This window comes from Thunnus maccoyii, chromosome 14 (assembly GCF_910596095.1).
Source record: "Thunnus maccoyii chromosome 14, fThuMac1.1, whole genome shotgun sequence".
Taxonomy (NCBI): Eukaryota; Metazoa; Chordata; class Actinopteri; order Scombriformes; family Scombridae; genus Thunnus; species Thunnus maccoyii.
The window spans coordinates 30,572,592-30,594,259 of record NC_056546.1 but is presented as its reverse complement, the minus strand read 5'-3'; the positions used below and the strand labels follow the sequence as shown (position 1 = coordinate 30,594,259).

Here is a 21,668-nt window from a genome sequence, read left to right as displayed (position 1 = left end):
TGGTGTTGCCGTACTTTGCTATCCAAGATGGTGTACGCGCTGGCTTGCGCAACCTGTACTCTTGTCAGGCAGCAACTCAGATCGGGCAGCGACAGTGTATATCCATGGTGTAAACATTGTCGAGGTGCACAGTCTTCTGACTTGATAAAGTGTTGTGAGGTGAGACAGTGGGCTAAAATGAACCACAGTGTTTTTAGCTATTGATGCAGCTAGCTAAAGCGTTGTCATAGTAGTTTATTGCAATACTGTAACAGTTAAATGTTAAAACATGTTTTAGACTTTTCTTTTACTCTTCCTGCTAGGATATTTTAGTATAATGTTAGTGGACGTGCCTGTAAATATACTGTAAATACCCAGACATATCAGTCTATAAGTTAAAAGGTACGTTAAGTTCTAGTATGAATGTATACAAGTTGGGATCAGAATAACCAATAACCCTGTTGGCTGCAGATGGAAGATTTGCTGAAGGATGTGATTGATTTGAGTGAGACCAACATTTAACTATGATATGAAGGTGATGTCCTGTCTTATACCGCCCTGTCTTGTTGGCTACAGGGTTCAAGATGACTCAGGTAAGCCATCAGCAGTGGGGAGAGGTGTCTAGCCTGGGCAGTGTGGACCTTTGGATCCTCCAGTCTTCCCAGGTGCGGGTGGAGGTCCTCACCCTGGGTGCAATTATCAGGTCTGTGTGCAGCAGAGGGAAGCACGGGCAGATGGAAGATGTGGTCTTGGGCTATGATGACCTGGAAGGTAAGAGGTAACATAATGAGTGATTTTCGATATGCAGTATTCTTAAATATTTGCGTATAAATATTAAAATAGTAACCTCGGAATGAGATTATTACAGAAAATTGTGTTTGCTGTTGAGTTTGAGCTGTGCCTATTACAGATACTAGAGTATATCTCAGGCCAGGCAAATCATAACAATACTTTATTTAAGGTTTTATGGTATTTAAGCTATTGCTCTGTTAAAATGAAATCAGATGTTTGGCATACAATAGGCCTGTTTTTTTGGTAGAAGAGTTTCAGAATTGACCTGCTACATATCATGCCAGATAACAGTTTGGATTTGTTTTGAATTTCAATCCCAACAAAATAGGCAGCCCTTAAACAGGCTAAGGAACACCTTGGACCACATAAATCCTGGTCCATATAGTCTTTATAGTACTACTATATGAACTTGAATTTGACAGAACAATAGTAGAAGATGCGCCAAAAAGAGCTGAGAGAGAGTAAGTAAAGTGAATGTAAGCCAGGCACTACTCTAGTGAAGCTGAATAAGATGGAATTGCTTGTGTTGTGTGTGTATTTTCAGGTTATGTGTCAGATAAGAGGTATCTTGGAGCTGTGGTGGGCCGTGTGGCCAACAGGATCGCACGTGGACACTTTGTAGTGGAGGGAAAAGACTACCAACTAGATATCAACAATGGACCTAATGCACTGCATGGAGGGCTCCGAGGCTTCAATAAGGTAAGACTAACTGAGTATCAGGACTGTGCGATATGACGAAATATATTATGTGAGGAGAGAAAAACGTCTATCATTTCATATTATGCTCTATCATTGATTTTGTTTCGTTTCGTCAAATGGGCTGTTGTAATGTCAGATACAGGTAGGTACTGCGGTTCTCTTTCAGACCAGTTATTAGTGGATATTTGTTTACATTTTGCAAATTATCTCCATTAAAAGTCTGCTGAATCAGCTGTTAGCAGCTCCCATTTGCAGTGTAGCCATGGATGTACAGACAACTGTCACTGGATTACTTTGATACTGAAGAAAATTTAAAAATGTGATGATTCTCAGGCAAGTTCTGCAGCCTCTTTTTTCTCTGGTTTTTAAGTGGATTTATGGAGGTTTTTGAGATAATGATATCCTCGGGAAGTGTAAGGCACAGTGAATGATATCAATATATATATTTCATGTCTGTGTGTCCTTCTTGGAGTTATGACACCAAGAGGGACAACGATTTTTGACTCTTCTTCACCTCACGCAGCATCTTTACCTCACTTTCAACTCTCCAGAAAAGGCCGTATCATCTGCTTGTCATTGGCGTGCAGGATATAAGATAGGAGATAAAACACTGCCCTGAGGAGCTCCTGTGCCAACATGGTTCTTATATCCCTGGTATAAAAACTAGTGGACCAACAGGCAAAAATCTAAAACATTTCAAATCGTTGAATTCAATTGCCAGTTACTGCCATCGTACATGAATTCTACATACATCATAATGAAATATTCAGCAGGTGTCTGATATCTGTTTGCAGCAGACAGGTTAAATGGTTAAAATAAATTACACCAATGAGCCTGAGTGTGTATTGGTTTGTTTTTCAAAGCAACAGTGTGTTCATTGGGCCTGAGGGCTAAACTATACTCAGCATTGCTAATTACTAATAATTCAGTTAGCTGTGCCACTGACTACTGCACACACACACACACACACACACACACACAAAGACACAAAGACACTACACTGAGATTATGAGGACTGTGTGTGTGCCAGTGTGTCTAGTTGTGCATGTTTGTTCGAGTGGTAGAAGTCCAGTGGCTTCTATTTATTGATCTAATTTAGATCAAGCTGTCTCATGAGGCTAAAACACATATACTTTTATTACTGCACTGCCTGAGGTGATGTCGAGGACATCAAATATGATGTTTTAATTAGATGTTGTAAGAAGGAAAAGAGACAGATTGTGCCAGCGTCCCCATCAGAAACTGACAGCAGGTATCAAGTTGTTTCCATGCTGCTGGTGGGTTGGTTTTGATTTTATTTGTTTTTTATCATGGAAATTGCAGCAGTTGATGCTGTTTGACAAGACCACCAACACAATTAACACACATTAAGTTACAAATTCACAACTTTTAGTCTCATGTTCTTTTAAAGTTAGCCAGCATCCAGTTTCCCCTTTTATTTCTTCTTAAGTAGCTTTTAAGTTGCTAAAGTTTTCTTATATTATTATTATTCATGTTATTCCACTCAAACATTATGAATCATTCATAATTTTAGACACATTTCCCCAAAATTAAGTCTGACAGATTCAGTATCTTTGAAAATGTTGGGACCTCCACCACTATTTTAAATAAAGCCCTAAGGGTTTAAATAACGTTAGGTTAGTTAGCACAGCACAGTGAACACACTGGTGGTTCAGTGGGTCAGTGTTACAGATGAGTGCACATGCAGCTCTTATGTTGTAAGTTCTCAGTATTGTTAAAAAATTGTAAAATGGGATCATAAATAGGACATTTATAGAACACATTTATTTAATTAGAAAAAAAAAAAAGTTGTACATCCCCTGAATGATGCTGGCTGTTTCCAAAATGGCGGCCACATCACAAACTTTATCGAATTACAAATTACAGCTAAACAGCCCACTAAAATATGTTTATGAAAACATCTGAGGTGAGAAATACACTAACAGAATCTTGATCCATATTTGATCAGTACTGCCTAGTTTGACAGTTTGATCTGAGTTTCGTGAGTTGTCAGCTTTCCTTTTTTTTCCCCCCAACTTCATTGAGTAGACAATACGTTTGTTATGGTTTGAGATGTTGGTGTATTAGTGCAACACCTAGTAGTGAATGTCATGTGTTGCAACTTTAAAGTGAAACTATGTAACTTTGAAATGTACAGAAAGTACATTCTTTCTCATAAAAACAAAAGTTTGATTTCTAAGCAGTAAAAATAATGCACCAGTGACTCTTACGTTCGGTAAATCCTACTTTTTGTAAATTGGTTGGTCAATCACTTTCTGGATGTGCTGGCTGAGAAAACAAACAAAACAAACAAAAAAATCTATGTTCCCAAGCAACAAGGTGTAAACAAAGGTTCTGATGTAAAAACAAAGACACTAATGACAAATCTCTCCTTTTTGTGGTTTACTGCACTCGACAGGAGAATCAGCACCAATACACTCAACCATTTATATTCACAAAACAGGAGTGGATTGAAACACACATTCATTGGTATCTTTTTAATCTATTTTCTGAAATTATTTTGTCAAAATTTGTGCTATATTTGGATGGAAAACTTACTTCTGAGATGCCACCTGCTTTACTCATCAGTAACCTAACTTTCAACATCGGCTTCTGCTTTGCATTTGTTACCATGTTGTAGTGTCAGTTTGGTGTGTGGTTACATTTTTCTGTTATCACTGTTTGCTGTGATTTAGTATCCTAACGCTAATGTAGGGTGACTGCTACAAAGTTACACAAACTACCTCATTACAGGGTTTATTTTTTTTTAACACTAATAGCCTCTGCACTTATTGCCAGATGCATCCTGTATTTATCAGCCCTTCTGGGGATTGCTATCAGTCATTATCTCGTTATCTCGCCAATATGTACTATACCATGTATACTTACACTGTTACCAACAGAACTAAGATACACACTGGCTGCCATCAGACTGTAGTGTGGGAAGATGATGTGGGACAATATGTCCCACTAATGTTACGATCCACATGTTGGTAACTCACTGTTGCCATGGCTTGAGTTGTAACCCCTGCTGAGGTGAGACCCTTTCCTTATTCACTCAGTCAGAGTAGCGCTAACTGTTTGCAATTACTGTACATGTTAGCACACAGCTGCTGTAGGTTCAGATGATGATGGTCTCAGTAATGACATCAGCCATAACACACAGCGAGGGATGTCACAAACATGCAAACAAAAGTAAGGCCATTTCACCTCATCTGAAGACATTTTTTATTTCCTCTCTGTCACACTCTCGTGTCAAAGTCTGTTCTCCTTCAGATAGTATTTCCTTCCAATTAGACAGTGCAGTACCCTCGCTGCCACAGAATTGAATGGACCAGCATCCTGTAATTACCACTTTTGGCAGCAGAGGCTGCTGTTGCTGCTGCTCAGCAAAAGTTAAATAGTCTTGCTTTAAATTGACTGCACCATCAAAAGTGAAGCCAAAAAATCTCGATTGCCCCCTGGTGGTTGGCTGCAGTATAGGCCATAAATCCCGCCCCCTCCGTGTTAGCAGATTAGACATGAGCCAAACTAAAAAATCAAAGTACATGTCAAATACATATTTCTCAAAGATGGTTTCTGTCATATTAGGTAGTTAGTTAGGTAGATATTTGATGATATAAAAAGGGGCTGTGACATCACGCTGTGACCGCCGCTCTCAAACCTCCATCAGGCAGCGGAACGGGAGAGGGGGTGTGTCCCATAAGCCGACATCCCACTACCCGACTCCATTGTGCAGACTCAGGCTCCAAATTACGTCACACAAGGAAAATGGCAGCTCCTGGAAAGGAGATATTTTGGCGGTAGGAAGTGGAGACGCGTCGACCATATTTACATACAATCAATGCTTTAAAGCTACTGAGAGCTGCAGCCATCTTTGGTAAGGCCAAGGGTGCCATGGGTTGCTGTGGCACAGGTGAATGAATTATAGACCAGGCAGTGTTGACAGTAACCATTAGCTGCAGACACATCAGATGGTTTGACTGTTGATGGGCTGTAATAGGCAGGAGTCTGCTTTCCTTTACTTCCTGTGGGCCCATTAACATCTTGTCAGAGGCTTTCTCAAACAAGTTGGCGCTTGTTTTCACATTCTCTGCTCAGTTTCAAGCATAGTATGTGGCCGTAATCACAAAGGACAATTTACTTTATTGATCTGCCAGATATTCAGACTGTCAGCTGACAGCTGCAGGTGTTTCTGTAAGAATCCTCTATTTGTAGGCTACTGAATGTATTCATCCTCTCTGCCTGATAAAAGCTGCCATCAACCCCACAACATTCAAGTGGTCAAGTCGGACCCAAATCTGACCGGCTGCATTGTGCGGTGATCAATTCTGCGCAGGCCTGGCTTATCTCGAACAAGCCTAGTGAATAAGATCATTCATGAGCTATGAGGTCATCCATAGCAACAGGGTCAACCCCGCCCCATCTCTTAGCTTAGAAGTTCTCTCAGTTCATTACTAAGAGTTACTCTCAGCAGCTTTGTGAATTGGTCTCAATAGGAAACTCTTAGCTAGGAACTTTTAATGGTATTTAGGACGACTCCTAGTGGGTAAGACAAAATACTTTGTGAATACGGCCCAGATTTTGGAACATGGCTGTCGGGAGGCAGAACCTACAATGTAGCTAAGATGTCATCATCAATGAAAAAAGAAGTGGATTATAATTCAGGGACTGCGTAACACAATTTTTCAAATTTTATTTATTTTTAATGTATATAAAGGATTAACATTTCTATTTAAAGAATCATGTTATATATATCAGCTGAACATAGGTGGACATTCTCCCTACACCATTGCACAATTTTGAAATTACTCTCAGCATAGCACAATAACACAATAAGAAGTGCAGCTACCTTCAAGATTCAAGAAGTTTATTATCATACACACAGTAAACACAGGCAGATACACCATACAATGAAATTCTTACTTTGCTAGTCCACCCTTCATGAAAAAAAGAGTTAAATTAAATAAAAAATTAGATTTTAAAAATTAAAATCACAAAGTTTATAAGTTACATATAAGTTCATGTATTGCACAGCACAATACACAGTACACAATGTACAGTGTTGCACAGCATAGTATTGTGCAAAAAAAAAACAGCGATCCTGACTTGACCGAGCAACACGTCATAAAGTATACTACATCATTGTTGCAAATATTTCAAATAATAGTGTGGGTACTGGTCATAAGATGCACTGTGCACTATTGCAAATAATGCAAATAACAGTTTGTTGAAAAATGCAGATGACTTCAACGTCAGAGTGATAGGAGGAGAGCTGTGTGGAAGGGAATTATTCACAAGCCCGATGGCCTGTGGATAGAAGCTGTTTGTCAGTCTTGTTGTTCTGGTGCTATGCTGTTTTGGGGGTGTGTACTGTCCTTAATGATGTTGCATGCCCTCCTGATGACCCTAGTGTTGTAAATGTCCTGAACTGAGGGGAAAGCTCCTCCTGAGATGTACTGTGCAGTTTTGATCACACACTGGAGAGCCTTCCTGTCCTGGGCAGTGCAGTTTCCATACCAGACTGTGATGGAACTGGTAGGGACACTCAACCGTACACCTGTAGAAGTTTCTGAGAATTTTGGTTGGCATGCCAAATATCGTCAGTCTTCTTAGAAAGTACAGTCACTGGTGGGATTTCTTGATGTTTTGTCGTTGTGTTGTGAGACCAGGTGAGATCCTTGCTGATGTGGGTGCCAAAGAATTTGAAGGTTTTCAACCACTCTGCCTCTGTCTCACCTATGTATAGTGGTGTGTGCAGCTCCCGCTTCCTCCTTGGATCAATAATCATCTCCTTGGTCTTGTCAACGTTTAGGGAGAGATTGTTGTTATGACACCAGGCCACCAGGTCTGCCACCTCTCTTCTGTACACCAGTCCAATGACTGTTGTGTCATCTGCAAATTTGACGATACTGGTTTTGTTCTGGGAGGCCACACAGTCATACATGAAGAGTGTGTACAGCAGGGGACTCAGCACATAGCCCTGGGGGGTCCCCGTGCTTACGATTCTTGTGCCTGATGTGTCATTGCCTACTCTGACTGACTGGGGTCTGTCTGTGTTGAAAGTTACAAAGAGAGGGTGTCAGTCCGAGGGTGAGAAGCGTTTCCGTGTTGAATGCTGAGCTGTAGTCGATAAATAGCATTCTAACATATGTGTCCTTGCCCTCTAAGTGTGTGAGGGTTGTGTGGATGAGGGTCTTGAAGCGAGCGTAGTAGTCATTCAGCTCATTAGGCAGTGTGGCTTGGCTGGCTGTAGTCCCCCTGCTCCTCTGCTGGTCATCTGTGATGTGTTGAAGGCCTTGCCACATGCGCCAGGAATCTGTGGTGGAGTAGAAGCATATTCCTCTAAATCAACAGTAGAATCTTCCCTCATAGCAGCAGTTTAAAGACCTCCCAGTTTCTACTCTCAAAGCAGTCCTGAAGCAGCAGTCCAATGTCTTCATTCCACACTTTAACAGATGTGCTATCTAAAAATACAGTATTTTATTTTGCATAAACTGTTTAATGATTAATGGCATCCATCAATGGCTACTTCTGCTTTTTGAATCCTTTATGTATTTACTTTATAATATGTATGTGTTTGTCTCTTTAGGCTATCTGGCTTGCTACAGCAGTGGAAAGTGGTGTACAGTTGAGTCTTACCAGTCCAGATGGAGACCAGGGTTATCCTGGAGAGGTGCAGGTCTCGGTCACCTACACTCTACAGGTAAACCTAAAATAATTCCACAGTTTTAAAGCCCAGCCCAGTTTGATTGATTTTGCATAGAAAGAGATCAACCACTGCCAGTTTAGCATCCAGTAAGATTTGAGTTGTGTGTTCAGGGGGAAACTCTGACTGCTGAATACCAAGCCCGGTCCACTAAAACCACCCCTATTAACCTCACCAACCACTCATACTTCAACCTGGCAGGACAGGTAAGGACACATAATAAACTACAGTCTTTAATCATCCAATTTGTCATTACTTAAGGAAGGGTGTGAGGAAAGGGGGATGTGAAAGAGGGATACTGTTTTAATCAGTCATTATGATAATCTTGTCTGTAGAATGAAGGATTTAAGCTGAGTGCAGGGAATATATGGGAGAAAGTTGGTTGAGCTCATTTTTGTTTTGTACTGTTTTTTCTGTTTCTGTCTCTCTTTCATCTTCTCATCGTCTGAAGCAAAACTGACATGATTTGTGAAGAGGCATGTGAACCTGTAAACAGACTAATGGGTAAACTTGAGTCATGACTTTATCACAGTACTGATGGGATGTGGAGAACAAATCAATCCCATCTTCCTGCTGGCTGCTCGCAACAATGTTATCCATATAAAATGGTCCATGGTCCAACTAAGGTTTGGAGCCCCTGAATTACAATGCTGAATACAGCACTGCCTTGACTGAGAAACTTCCAAACATCCTACTAATCACCAGCAGCAGTATCCATGTCAACTGGTAAAGACAAAACTAAATTAAATAGTGTCATCTATGTACCTACACATAAATCTTTAATGCCAATTAATTAATTGAAAATTTTCCAGATTGATGATTCCATCATTTATATTCACAAAAATAAAATGTGAAGAAATTAAATTAGTTCAATAGAAGTTAAAGTGTGTAAAAAGTGTTAAGACACAGCTATGTTAATTGTGTTGTGTCCAAAATGGATGTATGGAATGTATTGAGTAAATTTCATGGCAATCTGCCCATCAGATTCTTTATAAGCACAAATCTGGGATTAAGTTGGCACCACAGGAGAAGTCAGGGAGTCATCAAAACAATAGGAATCATCTCTCAGGGTCACAATTGTCAATGCAGAATTTAATTGTAATAAGCAGTTGTGAAGCTATCTTGCTCAGGACCTCAGTGTGTGTGTGTGTGTGTGTGTGTGTGTGTGTGTGTGTGTGTGCGCGCGCACCTACATGTATAGGGTGCAGCAGACATCTATGACCATGAAGTGTCCATCAGTGCTCAGTCTTACCTGCCAGTGGATGACACATCGATTCCTACAGGTAAAAGATATCCAACACAGTTAAATTTAGTTAAATGAAATTTAAAGCTGAATGTAATAACCCATCAGAGTAGTAGTACCTTACCCCTGCTACAGAGGGTCACAATCAAAAGCAGCCACAGTCTATTCCAGACAGTTATATAGCATGCTACTATCTGGTACCTGCAGATCACAGTGGATGATGGAACATTTATCATTTGTACATTATAAACAAAACAATATATCACTGCCTGTGCAGCACTTTAACTTTGTGCCAGTGTACATCATATAGTAGTGATGCTAGAGTTGCTGGATTAATCAAATTTTATTTTCAATTACGATTTTGGCTTCCAACAATTATGAAAAGAAGATAATCGAGGTGAGACGATTATTGTGCTGAATTTTGTTCTGCAATGATGCTCTGGTTTTGTTTTGTATTATAAATCCAGAGGATCATATGTCGGTGCAGCCGGACAGCACAGTGACAGACAGACAGACAGCCAGAGCTCTTCACAACCAGAACGTGTCTGAATTTAACAGTCAAACGTTAAGCGGTGGAAACTGACTTATTTAGACATCTACAGCTACTTTGTTTTAGTTTCAGTCAGACTTCGGAGGCTATTTCTGTAGATACACGGATGCTTCGCTCTGTGTAATGATCTCTCCTTTCATCCAGCTGCTCGGAGCTGCGCTTTCTCTGCAGTCTGTTATTGTGCATATGCTTACTTGTATAGAGCTGATTAGAAACCTGGTTACACGTACACATGACTGAGAAATCTGTGTTCTCCAGGGAGTAAAATCTACCTGTGGAAGCCAGGTTTCTCTAATCCCATACTCCGATTACAGAAAGCAGGTTTCTTGTTCACATGACAGTTAAGAAATCAGCTTTCTGGAGAAAACCAACTGTAACCTGGTTACTCAAGCACATGTACACACACTGCATGCAACATTAGCAGGGAGTCTAGCGGAGGCTAGCTGGCTGTGCTTCCCTCCGGCCATGCTGCAGCTAACGCTCTGCTAGCCTCTCAGCTAACATTAGCCCTGGCTCTCCATGTAGATCCAACTTGAGCACCGAGCCCTGGTTTGTTATTCAGGTTAAAGTGGGAAGAAGCAGCGGGTCTGTCAGGCAGCTGAGTGAAGTGGAGCCTGCAGAGACAGTCCGCCGAGGAGCTGCTATGTTTGGCTGCACAGATAGGAAACACCTTAGCTGACAGGATGTACCCATGGATGTATTATAAGAGCTGGATACCGGACTAAAAATGGCGCCTATTCAGTTCTATAGCTAACTCCATGGATCAAATTTTCATAATAAAAAGAGTCATAATTGACATTGTTTGCAGTTCAACATGTCCTCTCAACAGTTTTACAGACGTCTCTTTTACAATGATGGTCTATGGGGAAAATGCTTTTTGGGCCACAGGGGGATTTTTCATTGCGATACCGTGAATGACCACTGGGAAAAATTGGCTGCAAGGCTGAGCAGCGGCTCCCTATCCAGCTCTTATTATTCATCCATGCGCATACGCCAAAAAAAGTTTCTAGCTTCTTGCTTCTGCATTGTGCGGCCCACTGAATATGTGCAGTACTGTTTCCCCCGCTGGCCCCGCCCACGAGTTCCGGCTTGGCCCATAGACTTTACATTGTGATGACGTCACGGATTTTTATGTCGCTTTTCTCGGCTCAAGTGAGTAGCCACTGGGAAAAATTGGCTGCAAGGCTGCCCTATCCAGCTCTTGTAATACATCCGTGAATGTACCACTCTGTTTGGAAAAAAAAAATCTTCTTTTTGATTTATAACAGCAGTTGCCAACCAGCGTATTAGGTGCAATACTGCCACCTTCTGCTCTGGAGTGTGGACCAGAGATTAAATCCTACACATTGATCCTGTCTGTCTAATAAACTCAAAGAAAACTCTACTGCTCCACCCACTTGGGAGGTTCATTAAAGTTTTAACATTGAGCTCCTGAACTCCAGTCTTCCTAAGTTCTTCCTTCATATATTGTCTTTCTTTAGCATACTTAGTACAATCTATGCTTGCATGCATAATAGTCTCCTCAGCCAGCTGGAAAAAAATATGTGCTTATATCGGTATCAGCATCGGCAATCGGCCACAATGAGTTGGAAATATTGGCATATTGGATATCGGCGAAAAATCCTATATCGTGCAACCCCATATGTAACATTTTAACATTTATTTTTTATTTGTTATTCAGTTGATTTATATATAATGTTCAAGGAAATCCACTGTTCAGAGGCCAGTTTTTTTAAGTTCAATAAATGCATGATGTTTCCAAAGTCAGTGAGTAATCGTGTTAAATAATCGTGATCTCAAAATTGACTAAAATAACTGGGATTATGAATTTTTCCAAAATTGAGCAGCCCTAAGTGATGCTCTCAAAAAGCATCAATTAGAGACTTGTAAAAATTAGAAGTTAATGTTTTGCTATGAAAACAGTTAAAGCTTCAATTTCACGTGATGACTTTGGACCCATTGATTAAAAACAGTTTTTACAACTGGCTGAAATGTCATCATGGTTTTTTTTTTTTACCAAAATAAAAAAGTAGTGACAAGTGACAAGTAGGATCCCATTAGCTGCCAATTTAATGACCGCTAGTCTTCCTGGGGTCCTCACAAGAAAATGATTACAACAGAAAACAATACAGAGTATTATTGATAATGAATTAAAATAAGAAAAGAAGTTATTAACAATAATGATAAACTAAATGAAAGAATGAGAAGAGTCTTAAATTCATGCTCACTTTGAGGACTTTGAGCACAATATTAAATTTACAGTTTACCCATTCATGGAGATAAAGAAAAGTTAGTAGTTAGTTAGTTAGCTAGTAGTTAGTAGTAGCTAGTTAAGTCACATTCCATACTGTATAACTGCAATGTCCTCGGCTTTATTCCAGCTGGGAGCCTTTGTTGCATGTCTTACCCCTCTCTGTCTCCCTCTGTTCTCCATCTGTCTATCCTGCAACCAACCAATAAAAAAGGCAAAAAGTACTAATAAAATCTTTGAAAATCACAAACTAATACAGTGCTTGCAAATTTCAGGCTCAGATGCATTCTGAATACAGTTATCATGTATCTCTTGTAATTAATATACATTCATATACAATTATATCCTTACCTGTGTTTGAAATATTTCATACCATGCCCAGAATAATTTAAAATTCATTATAATCTTGGGTCCATGGGAGAATCGTTAGTTGTTGATGAATTTGGTATCTTAAATAAAAGTGATTGAAGATTGAAGCACATTTTCATCTTGAGAAGAGTCATATCAGTAAGTCGACATAAAACTGTACAGCCTCCTCTATAAGATGTGCTGATCAGAAAATGTCCATTTCAGTACATGAAGACAGGTTTAGTTCACCAGATATGTGCTCTATCAAAAACATTATGCTGACAGCTGCTCACCAGCTTTACAGCAAACACATTAGTGACACATACAGTACAGCTGGCAGCTGGTGACCACAATCAAGTCAAGTGCATTCTTAAAACACATTATACACACATCTCTGTTTTTAATATTTTTTGAATACACAATACAATAGAAGCCAATAGAAAAATAATTGCAGAGAGTGGAGAAAGATTTTATAGATTTCACGTTTCCTCTCTGTCTCTCCTTTTGTCCTTGAATAGCAATCTCTTGTCTCTCAACTCCACAGCTGTGTGTACTTCACTCCCTCCCCTCTCTGCTACACTCCCTCTGACTCTGTCTCTGTTTCCACAGGTCAGTTCTGTTGTCTGTGTTGCTGTTGGAGATAACTGATAGTTTATGCACTTGATGTGTATATTGTATCACTCTCTATTGTGTGGTTTGTTCAGTATAAGCTTGAATTAGTACACATGTTTACCATCATGCCACTGTTAATACAGAAGTGTGGAAGCATGGACACTTGTACTTTTGTGTGGGTGCATGTTCCTTCATGCTCTGTCAGACAAACATACTCATTACTCTGCAATTAGCTTTGGTTTCCCCTGGAGACAGAACAGCTAATGACTGTTTATTTATATCACAGAATCTGTGTTAGAATAGAAATCCTCCTCAAGGGCTGAATATTTGAACAAGACTCAGAATATGGAATCTACTCTGTGTCACAGTTACAATTAGAGGACTATATTCAAGTCTTAACAAGCTCTTCCTGCTTATTTTCCCAGTCTGTGTGCTTTCTGATGTGAACATGGCCTAAAAGACAATCAAGTCAAATAATGCTTTTTAGTGTTGAGTTTAGTCAAACCTGACTCGATCCTAACCCAGGGCCTTATTTATCAAAGCATGTGTAAAACACATTCTGTATCCTTGTGGAAGAACTAAAAGTGTGGTATTTTCCAGCCCTGCATATGCACAGCTTTACACAAAGAGCAGTGATAAATCCCACCCATATCCATCTCGTCATGCACGTACAGAGTCAGAGAGACATAGTGTTTTTTAATATTGTCATATTGTCTCTTGCTCCAGTATGCTGTGTGCCAAACATAGACTGTCAAAAATATGGATGTAGCCACCGTGACGTCACCCATTGGTTTCTGAAGAGCAGTTTTGAGGCTCAAAGTGGGCGACTCCAGCCATTGCCATCTTGGCAGTGCCTGACTTCCGGCTAATCCAAACTGGACAAAGAGGTAGAGCTGAGGCGGGCTGAATGAAGCCTAGTTGCTGAAATAAGCCACCTAGCGGCTAGCGACCTGTCACTCAAAGCAGCCACATCTTTAATTATGCATAACTTTATGGCTTAATAACATATAAACAGGTGAATTATAAAAAAAAAAATCATCCCCCGTACAGGTGTCTTGAAAGGCTGTTTACAGCCCGGTACAAAACCATTTTTTGTACCGGGCTGTAAACATGTTTATTTCGGCTGTGAAGTTGGGCATTTTAACTTGGGGGTCTGTTGGGATTGACTCACTTTTGGAGCCAGCCTCAAGTGGCCATTCAAGGAACTGCACTTTTTTTCGGCACTTCTGCAGTGGCTTCATTTCCCAGCCCCGTAGGTTGCTGCTTGGTGCCAAACCATTCATTGGTGTCCTTTGTCCACTGAAATACAATATGTCCGTAGCCTTTTTATTTTAAAAAAACTTAACTGCATTAATGAATTAATATGAAAGCATCTGACAGTCTCCTGCCTGTATGAGAATAACAAAATGAGGGGGAGGTGCAGTGCTCCGCTGTGTTGTTATTAACATTATGTTTCCAGCAGTGGAGAGCATTCTCTCTGCTGCACCATTAGCTCCGAGGGAAACCATCGCTATACAAGACACTGAGTGGACGCAGAGTTTTTGAGGTGAAACAGACTAAGCACCAAGTTATTTTCTTCACCTCAGAGATGGTTTTACTTGTATAATGCTGTTTGTGTTGGTCAGCTCGTTTGATACTACTGGAGTTCACCATTCCGCTAACGTTAGTCTCTGAGTGATGGCATAGAAAGTTCACAGTATACTTCATGTTCGTCACGCAAAAGTACGGAAGCCCTAAAAATCAACTGAGGAAAAGAATATTTCTGGAGATCCAATTTCTAAGTCTGATCTAAATTCTTTTCTCTCCTGTGTTTATGACTTAAGAACAGGTGAAAAAAAAAGGGTTTTACCAGCATAATCTTTTTAAGTTACTTTTTTTCCATCTGTGAAACAGGAAGGGAAAAAAAGTTTTGCCAGGATAATTTTTATAAGTTTTGTTTTTTTTTCATGTGTGAAAATGGGTGAGGAAAAAAAAAAGTTTTGCCAGGTGAAAAAAAAGTTTTGACAGGATCATATTTTTTTGGTAGGTGTTTGTTGTTGTAATACTTATTTCGGCCACAAGAGGGCACAAGTGCACTACTACCCCGTGTTCTAAATAGGACTGAAAGCATTTGTGTTTTCTTCCAGGTGAGTTTTAACTTCTCCATGCACTCTAAACACAAGGTACATATATTGTGTGTTAGCAAGTTATGTAATATTACTGTCATGTCTTCCTTTTGGCTAGAATTGTTAAAATCAGCTTTAATCTGCCGTTAGCATTAGCTATACTGTCGTTAGCACGCTAGCTAGATACTTGGCCACCAATGTAACCTTCAGGTGTGCTTGCAGGTGTGTTAGCAAGGTATATAACATTACTGTCATATCTTTCTTTTGGCTAGAAATGTTTTAATCAGCACTAATCTGTCGGTAGTGTTAGCTATACTGCTGTTAGTGCGCTAGCTAGTGGCCTAACATATTGTTCATGGCTAACAGCTGCCCTTTAAAGAGTGCCTATACTTAAATGCTGCAAACTTTTCATGTCCTCATCTGATCAGGTTCAGGTACTTGGCCACCAATGGAACCTTCAGGTGTGCTTGGACCCCTGAGTTGTGCACACTGCATTTTTCCTATAGAATTTCTCAAGAGAAAGAATGATTCATTCAAATGAAATGACTCTACTCCAATCTGCAATAATCTTATATTGTATATCATGGCAAACAAAGAGAAGGGGAAAATCCACTACTGAAAGTGAGAAGCATAATTATAATTTATTGAGACAGTGAGCTGACATAGGGTCTTTTTAATGCACTGCACGTTGAACAATCATAACTAATCAGACTGTCAACTGAAGGACAGATTAAGAATAAGCATTGCACTATAATTGCAATATTCAACAAACAGCATCCAATTCTATGTCATAAATATGAATAATAATCATATTAATTTAAATTGCCAAAATCAAAATGTATTCTGTTGTGTATAGCTATCATTAAATGTACAAAGTTATTCTATTCCCTAAGCAAGTGTCCAAATGTCCCACTCATATGTTTGTTTGTTTTTTTAATCTTTATTTGTAAAACATCCCACTCATAAGGGCTGAAGTGTCCCCATTACCATGACTAACGTTACAGTTACAGCAACGTTACAGTTAGTTATGCAGTCGACTTAACCTAGGTTGTAGCTGTTAGCCATGAACAGTATGTTAACCCACTAGCTAGTGTGCTAACAGCTGTTAGCAGCTAACATCAGTATAGCTAACGCTAAGGGCATATTAGCGCTGATTAAAATACATTTTCGGCCAAAAGAAACACATGACAGTAATGTTGCATAACTTGCTAACACACAATATGTGTACCTTGTGTTTAGAGTACATGAAGATATTAAAACTCACCTGGAATAATTATGCTTCTCACTTTCAGTATCTAGCTAGTGTGCTAACGACAGTATAGCTAATGCTAACGGCAGATTAAAGCTGATTTTAACAATTCTAGCCGAAAGGAAGACATGACAGTAATATTACATAACTTGCTAACACACAATATATGTACCTTGTGTTTAGAGTGCATGGATAAATTAAAACTCACCTGGAAGAAAACACAAATGCTTTCAGTCCTATTAGGAACATGGGGTAGTGGTGCACTTGTGCCCTCTTGTGGCCGAAATGAGCACTACAACAACAAACACTTTTTAAAAAAATCCTGACCAAAAAAATGTTTTTTTCACTTGCCAAGACTTTTTTTTTACCCATTTTCACAGATGGAAAGAAAAAACACAGAAAAATGATCCTGGCAAAACTTTTTTTTCCACCTGTTTCACAGATGAAGAAAATTAGAAAAAAACCTAGAAAGACTATGCTGGTAAAACCTTTTTTCACAAGTTCTTAAATCATAAACAGAGGAGAAAAAAGAATTTAGATCAGATTTAGAAATTGGATCTCCAGTTTTGCGTTTTCATTTCTTCAACTTGACATTATTAACTAACATGTAGAAAATTGATTTTGGACATTTGTGAATCGATTCAGAATCTTCCAATCTTCGTCAGGATGCATCTAGAATCGATTTTTCCCCCAACCCCTAGTGGATGGGGTGTTTATTCATCAAATTTAAATTTGAACTTGACCATCAATGAACTGTAAAATCACTACAGGTTGCACCTATACTTTTCTTTCTTTTGTTAAGACACTTAAGTGAGCATTTGCCTCAGTATTAATATCCATATCAACCCCATCTCCACCTCCACCTGCTCACCTCTGACCTGTTGCTCCACCTGTCTCTCTCACACTGGTGTTTATCTTGTGTGTCTTTGATTTGTCTCCTAATGTATCAATAATTATTAAAGTACTAAAGATTACATTAATATTTTGAGTAATGGCCTAAATGCGTCCAAAGTGAATGTTTTCTATCAAGAACCCCATGTTATTATTATTATTCTTTTCTCAGCTTAGAGGTCCCACCTCTGAGCTGCGCCTGTGAGCTCTCCTTCACTTGCAGAATGCATCTGCAGAACTCTCCCTGGATCAGTCAAAGGTGACTGTATGATGAGCTGCTGTCTTAGTAAATCAGACGCTGAACCGGCAGAGATTGTGGTCACAATGCACATTTGCACAGAACCATTTTCTCAGCAAAACTGTCCCTGAAAGTGCTACTCCAACCGCAGCACAGGCTAGATCACCATTAGGTAACAAGCAAATTTTCATGTACAAGAAGGAATTTGATAAATCTGATTCTATGCATGGAAATGGGTGTAAGCATGATTTATGCCACAAAACTGTGTGTATACATAGTTTCTAAATGAGGCTCCAGGTCTTAAACTTCCCAATTTTTGTCAGCCAGTCCATAACAATAAAGTGTTCGTTTGAAGCATGAGGAAAACGTTATGTAACTAGTAAGGATATGTCAAAATTACTTGTCAGTATCACAGTAAGAATATTTTTGCAATACCAATATGTATCACAATATTAATGTTTAATGCAATAAACTTTGTTCCACTTGTTATTCATTATATTAGATAAGTCATCACACATATACAAACCCATTTTAATAGGTTTTAATTACGGTAATTTGCTAGGAAACATTAATTTGACAACAAATTTGAAAACAATAACATGAAATGATCACTTCATCACAATACAGTAAATAATTCTATAGAATTATTAACGCTTTTGGTTGGTGTTGTGCTGCCACCCATATAAAGGGCAGGAGATGTTGTTTGGCAAAACATTTAGGGGGATGTTGAAGAATCAGGTCAGTAGGCGGGAGCACATGCAAAAAACGTGGAATTTATTGACAAAAGTATAAATGAAACAGAGACAAAAAAAAAACCTACTTAAAATTGAAGAAAAAAAAACAACAGCCAACACCCTTCAGCCTCACAGCCATCTGCCACCCACTCTCCCTCTTATGAATATAGACCATTGGCTGGCATTTTACCTGCTCAGCCTCACCTGTCACTGCTGACAAACATAATATATTTATGGACACACACAGACACACACCAACACAAGTGCGCCAAATTTAAATCATTTATTACAGAACAGTTTTACCTTTCTTTCCTCAGCCTGACAGAGAGAAGTGACTCATTGCTAACGATGCTAACCTGTTTTCAAGAAGCAGATGATCTGCCCACTATCACAAAATACACTTTATCACAACAGGACTGAAGCCCTTTGACTAAACATAAACTTATGAAACAAACTACTCAACTGCATCTTGTATTCTGTTGTTGTGTAACATGTCTGATGAATTAGGAGATTAACTGAAACATTGGACTGAATAATAATTTAACTCACAAAAACATTTGTACCTCGTCATTTGAACCAGGGCCAAGTGGAAAGGGAGAGGAGCAATCTTTTCACAGTGGGGGACCCAGTGATGTGTGTTGCTGCAGATACCATTCAAAGCTATAAATATTAAGTAGCCTGTTGAGGCTGCAGTTCAGCACAGGTGGTGCCTCTGTGTTATCTCCTAGACTAACACAATATCCATTATATTTGGGTTTCATCACCATGAACAATGTCTTTGGCTAGTGTGGCTGATACATTTTAAAATGCTTTCAGATTATGAAGTGCCAAGTCGGATACATCGGCACCTTTGTTTCCCGGTCATAATTACGACTTGGAAGTTGGCGTGAATACTATTTTCAAGTCAGAATCTGGTAATTACTGTAACTCCAATATGACATGAACGCTGCTTAACAACAGCCTAAATGCCTCAACTGAATAGATCAACATTACAGACAGCATCACATGAGTAAGACTGTCATGATGGTTATTTAGTAACTGCGCACATGCAGTATTGAAAAGTAGAAACGCAATCTATGGAGCCCCTGGGGGACTATATGGAAAAAAAATATTGAAATCTGTGCCAGTGGATTCCTGAACTGACAGACTGGTTTAATAAACTGAGCAGACTGATTGCTGTACTGTAACTACAAAACGTTTTTGGAGGGGCACTCTGTCAAGTTTATAAAGTTTAGTGAAAGTGTTATGGTAATATCAGTTATTTATACCCAGTGAATGTACTCTGTGCTCTGTACAATCCAGTGAGTACAACACTACCACTAACTACTTCTCCAGTTCACTCTCCAATGTTGCTCCCTTTCCCCATTTCTGAGAACTGATCGTCTATATAGTCATTATCTAACCTTCATACACAATCACCTATCAATGATCTAACCATCCTATCTACAGGAGAGATCAGAGCAGTGGAAGGATCACCCTTTGACCTAAGAAAGCCTGTTCTGATAGGCTCTCGGCTAAAGGTAATTCCAGGTCCGGGATTTGACCACAACTTTTGTCTGTCATCACCTGGAGACCCCTGGACAAGGAAACATGCTGCCAGGTTAGCAAAACACACAACAGACACATCTATGTCTTTATTAGTCACATCAGCACCTCCACCATGTATCATCACCATCTCACGATGTTGTCGTCATCTCAGGGTGTGTCACCCAGCCAGTGGGCGTGTCCTGGAGGTTTCAACTAGCCAACCAGGGGTCCAGTTCTACACAGCCAACTTCCTGGATGGCTCCATAACAGGAAAGGGCGGGGCTAGGTACAGGAAGCACAGCTCCTTCTGTCTGGAGACCCAGAATTGGCCTGATGCTGTCAACCAGGTATGACGACGATTGATGAGAACACTTAGTAATCTGTTGTTGCATCCAACTATTACTGAGATTCATAACATTGTTGAGAATGGTTTAACTTAACTCAGTATAATAATACTCCAATAATTCTACAAGCAACCGTTAATTAAAGGCAAATTTCTTTCAGACTAACTTCACTTTCATGACTGAAACACATTTCGTGCCTGAACAATAAGTTTGATGTTTATAAGTTTAGCTTTATTAAGGGTCAGTAAATCATTTACCATCAAAATTTTCACTGACAAAAATCAATACTGAGTCAAAGGAAGATTAAATTTGTTTGAAGATGTATCAGAACATGTCAGAAAATGTAACTTGTAATCAGATGACAGACAGCATTTAGTTACCTGTAGTACTGAGGAGAAAGCACCATACCATTAACTATTGGGTGAATGTGATTCGTAGTGTAAAAAGCGATTTGAATGGTCGGAAGACTAGAAAGGCGCTATACAAGTACAGTCCATTTACCATTTAACTATTAGGCCATGTTTTCATTTTACATTTGAAAATGAATATTGATTGTTTGTCCCAGTATGTATATGTAATACCAGTTTTATGTCAGTCTTAGAAACCTGCTGTAACCCATCTGTATTTCAGACAACCCCACATAAGTTTTGCCCTTAAGGTTGAGAAACTCTGGTCTTACTCAACCTGATGAAGTGTTCTACAACTCTGTATAGCTAGAAAAACAAAATTACAGATACTAGGAAAATAACATATTTACTGTTGTGTGTGCATGTGTGTTTTCAGGCTTCATTTCCTGACTGTCTTCTGCGTCCTGGTGAGGAATACCGACACATCACTTGCTTCATCTTCACCACTGTCTGATCTTAAGGACACAACTCTGTCTACCATCTGTGTCACTGGGAAGAAAATAACTAGTTTATGCCATACTTTATTAACTGAACAAAAATGGATGCTTATTAATTAGATTAATTGAGAAAAAGCTTCTCACTTGAGCTGTCAATCAATTTTATAAAAAGTTTATGGCATCAGATTGGTCCCTCTCCTTTGACTGATTGTGGTCTGTCTGTCCTTCTTATGCAATATTAAGAATAAGAGAACTGTCAGAGGCTCTACACATGATGTTATGTAACATTACGCTTTGTGTGAGTCTTCACCCATGTGTGTTCAGCATCTTTACAAAAGCTTAACTATTCCTAGAACAGGAGGTGAGGAGGCGGATTTGGGTGAGAGGGCATCTTCCTATTCTGCCAAGAGACCTGTTGTGTTGCCATGGCAACCTCATATCCATCACACAGCGAAGACATGACAGAATTTGTGAGCATCACTGCCCCAGAGCTAGAGATAAGGGGAAACTTCCCTAACTGTGTGACCTCCTGAGGTTCCTGGTTTGACAGCAG

General features: G+C 39.5%; 1 protein-coding gene across 1 annotated transcript; it reads left to right on the top strand.

Moving 5' to 3' along the window:
- galm (galactose mutarotase) lies at positions 1-21,301 on the top strand. The gene is made up of 9 exons (XM_042433661.1): positions 1-159; positions 556-750; positions 1,316-1,470; positions 8,063-8,176; positions 8,293-8,385; positions 9,381-9,462; positions 19,850-20,000; positions 20,100-20,274; positions 21,055-21,301. The coding sequence occupies exons 2-9, from the start codon at positions 564-566 to the stop codon at positions 21,130-21,132; spliced, it is 1,035 nt and encodes a 344-aa protein (XP_042289595.1). The 5' UTR covers positions 1-159; positions 556-563; the 3' UTR covers positions 21,133-21,301.
- The last annotated feature ends 367 nt before the right edge of the window (positions 21,302-21,668 follow it).

Bases quoted from the DNA above. Each gene is read 5' to 3' on its own strand.
- galm (XM_042433661.1), top strand. From the start codon at position 564: ATGACTCAGGTAAGCCATCAGCAGTGGGGAGAGGTGTCTAGCCTGGGC. The intron at 1,471-8,062 runs GTAAGACTAACT...TTGTCTCTTTAG, and splicing joins GGCTCCGAGGCTTCAATAAG to GCTATCTGGCTTGCTACAGC. The intron at 20,275-21,054 runs GTATGACGACGA...GTGTGTTTTCAG, and splicing joins GGCCTGATGCTGTCAACCAG to GCTTCATTTCCTGACTGTCT.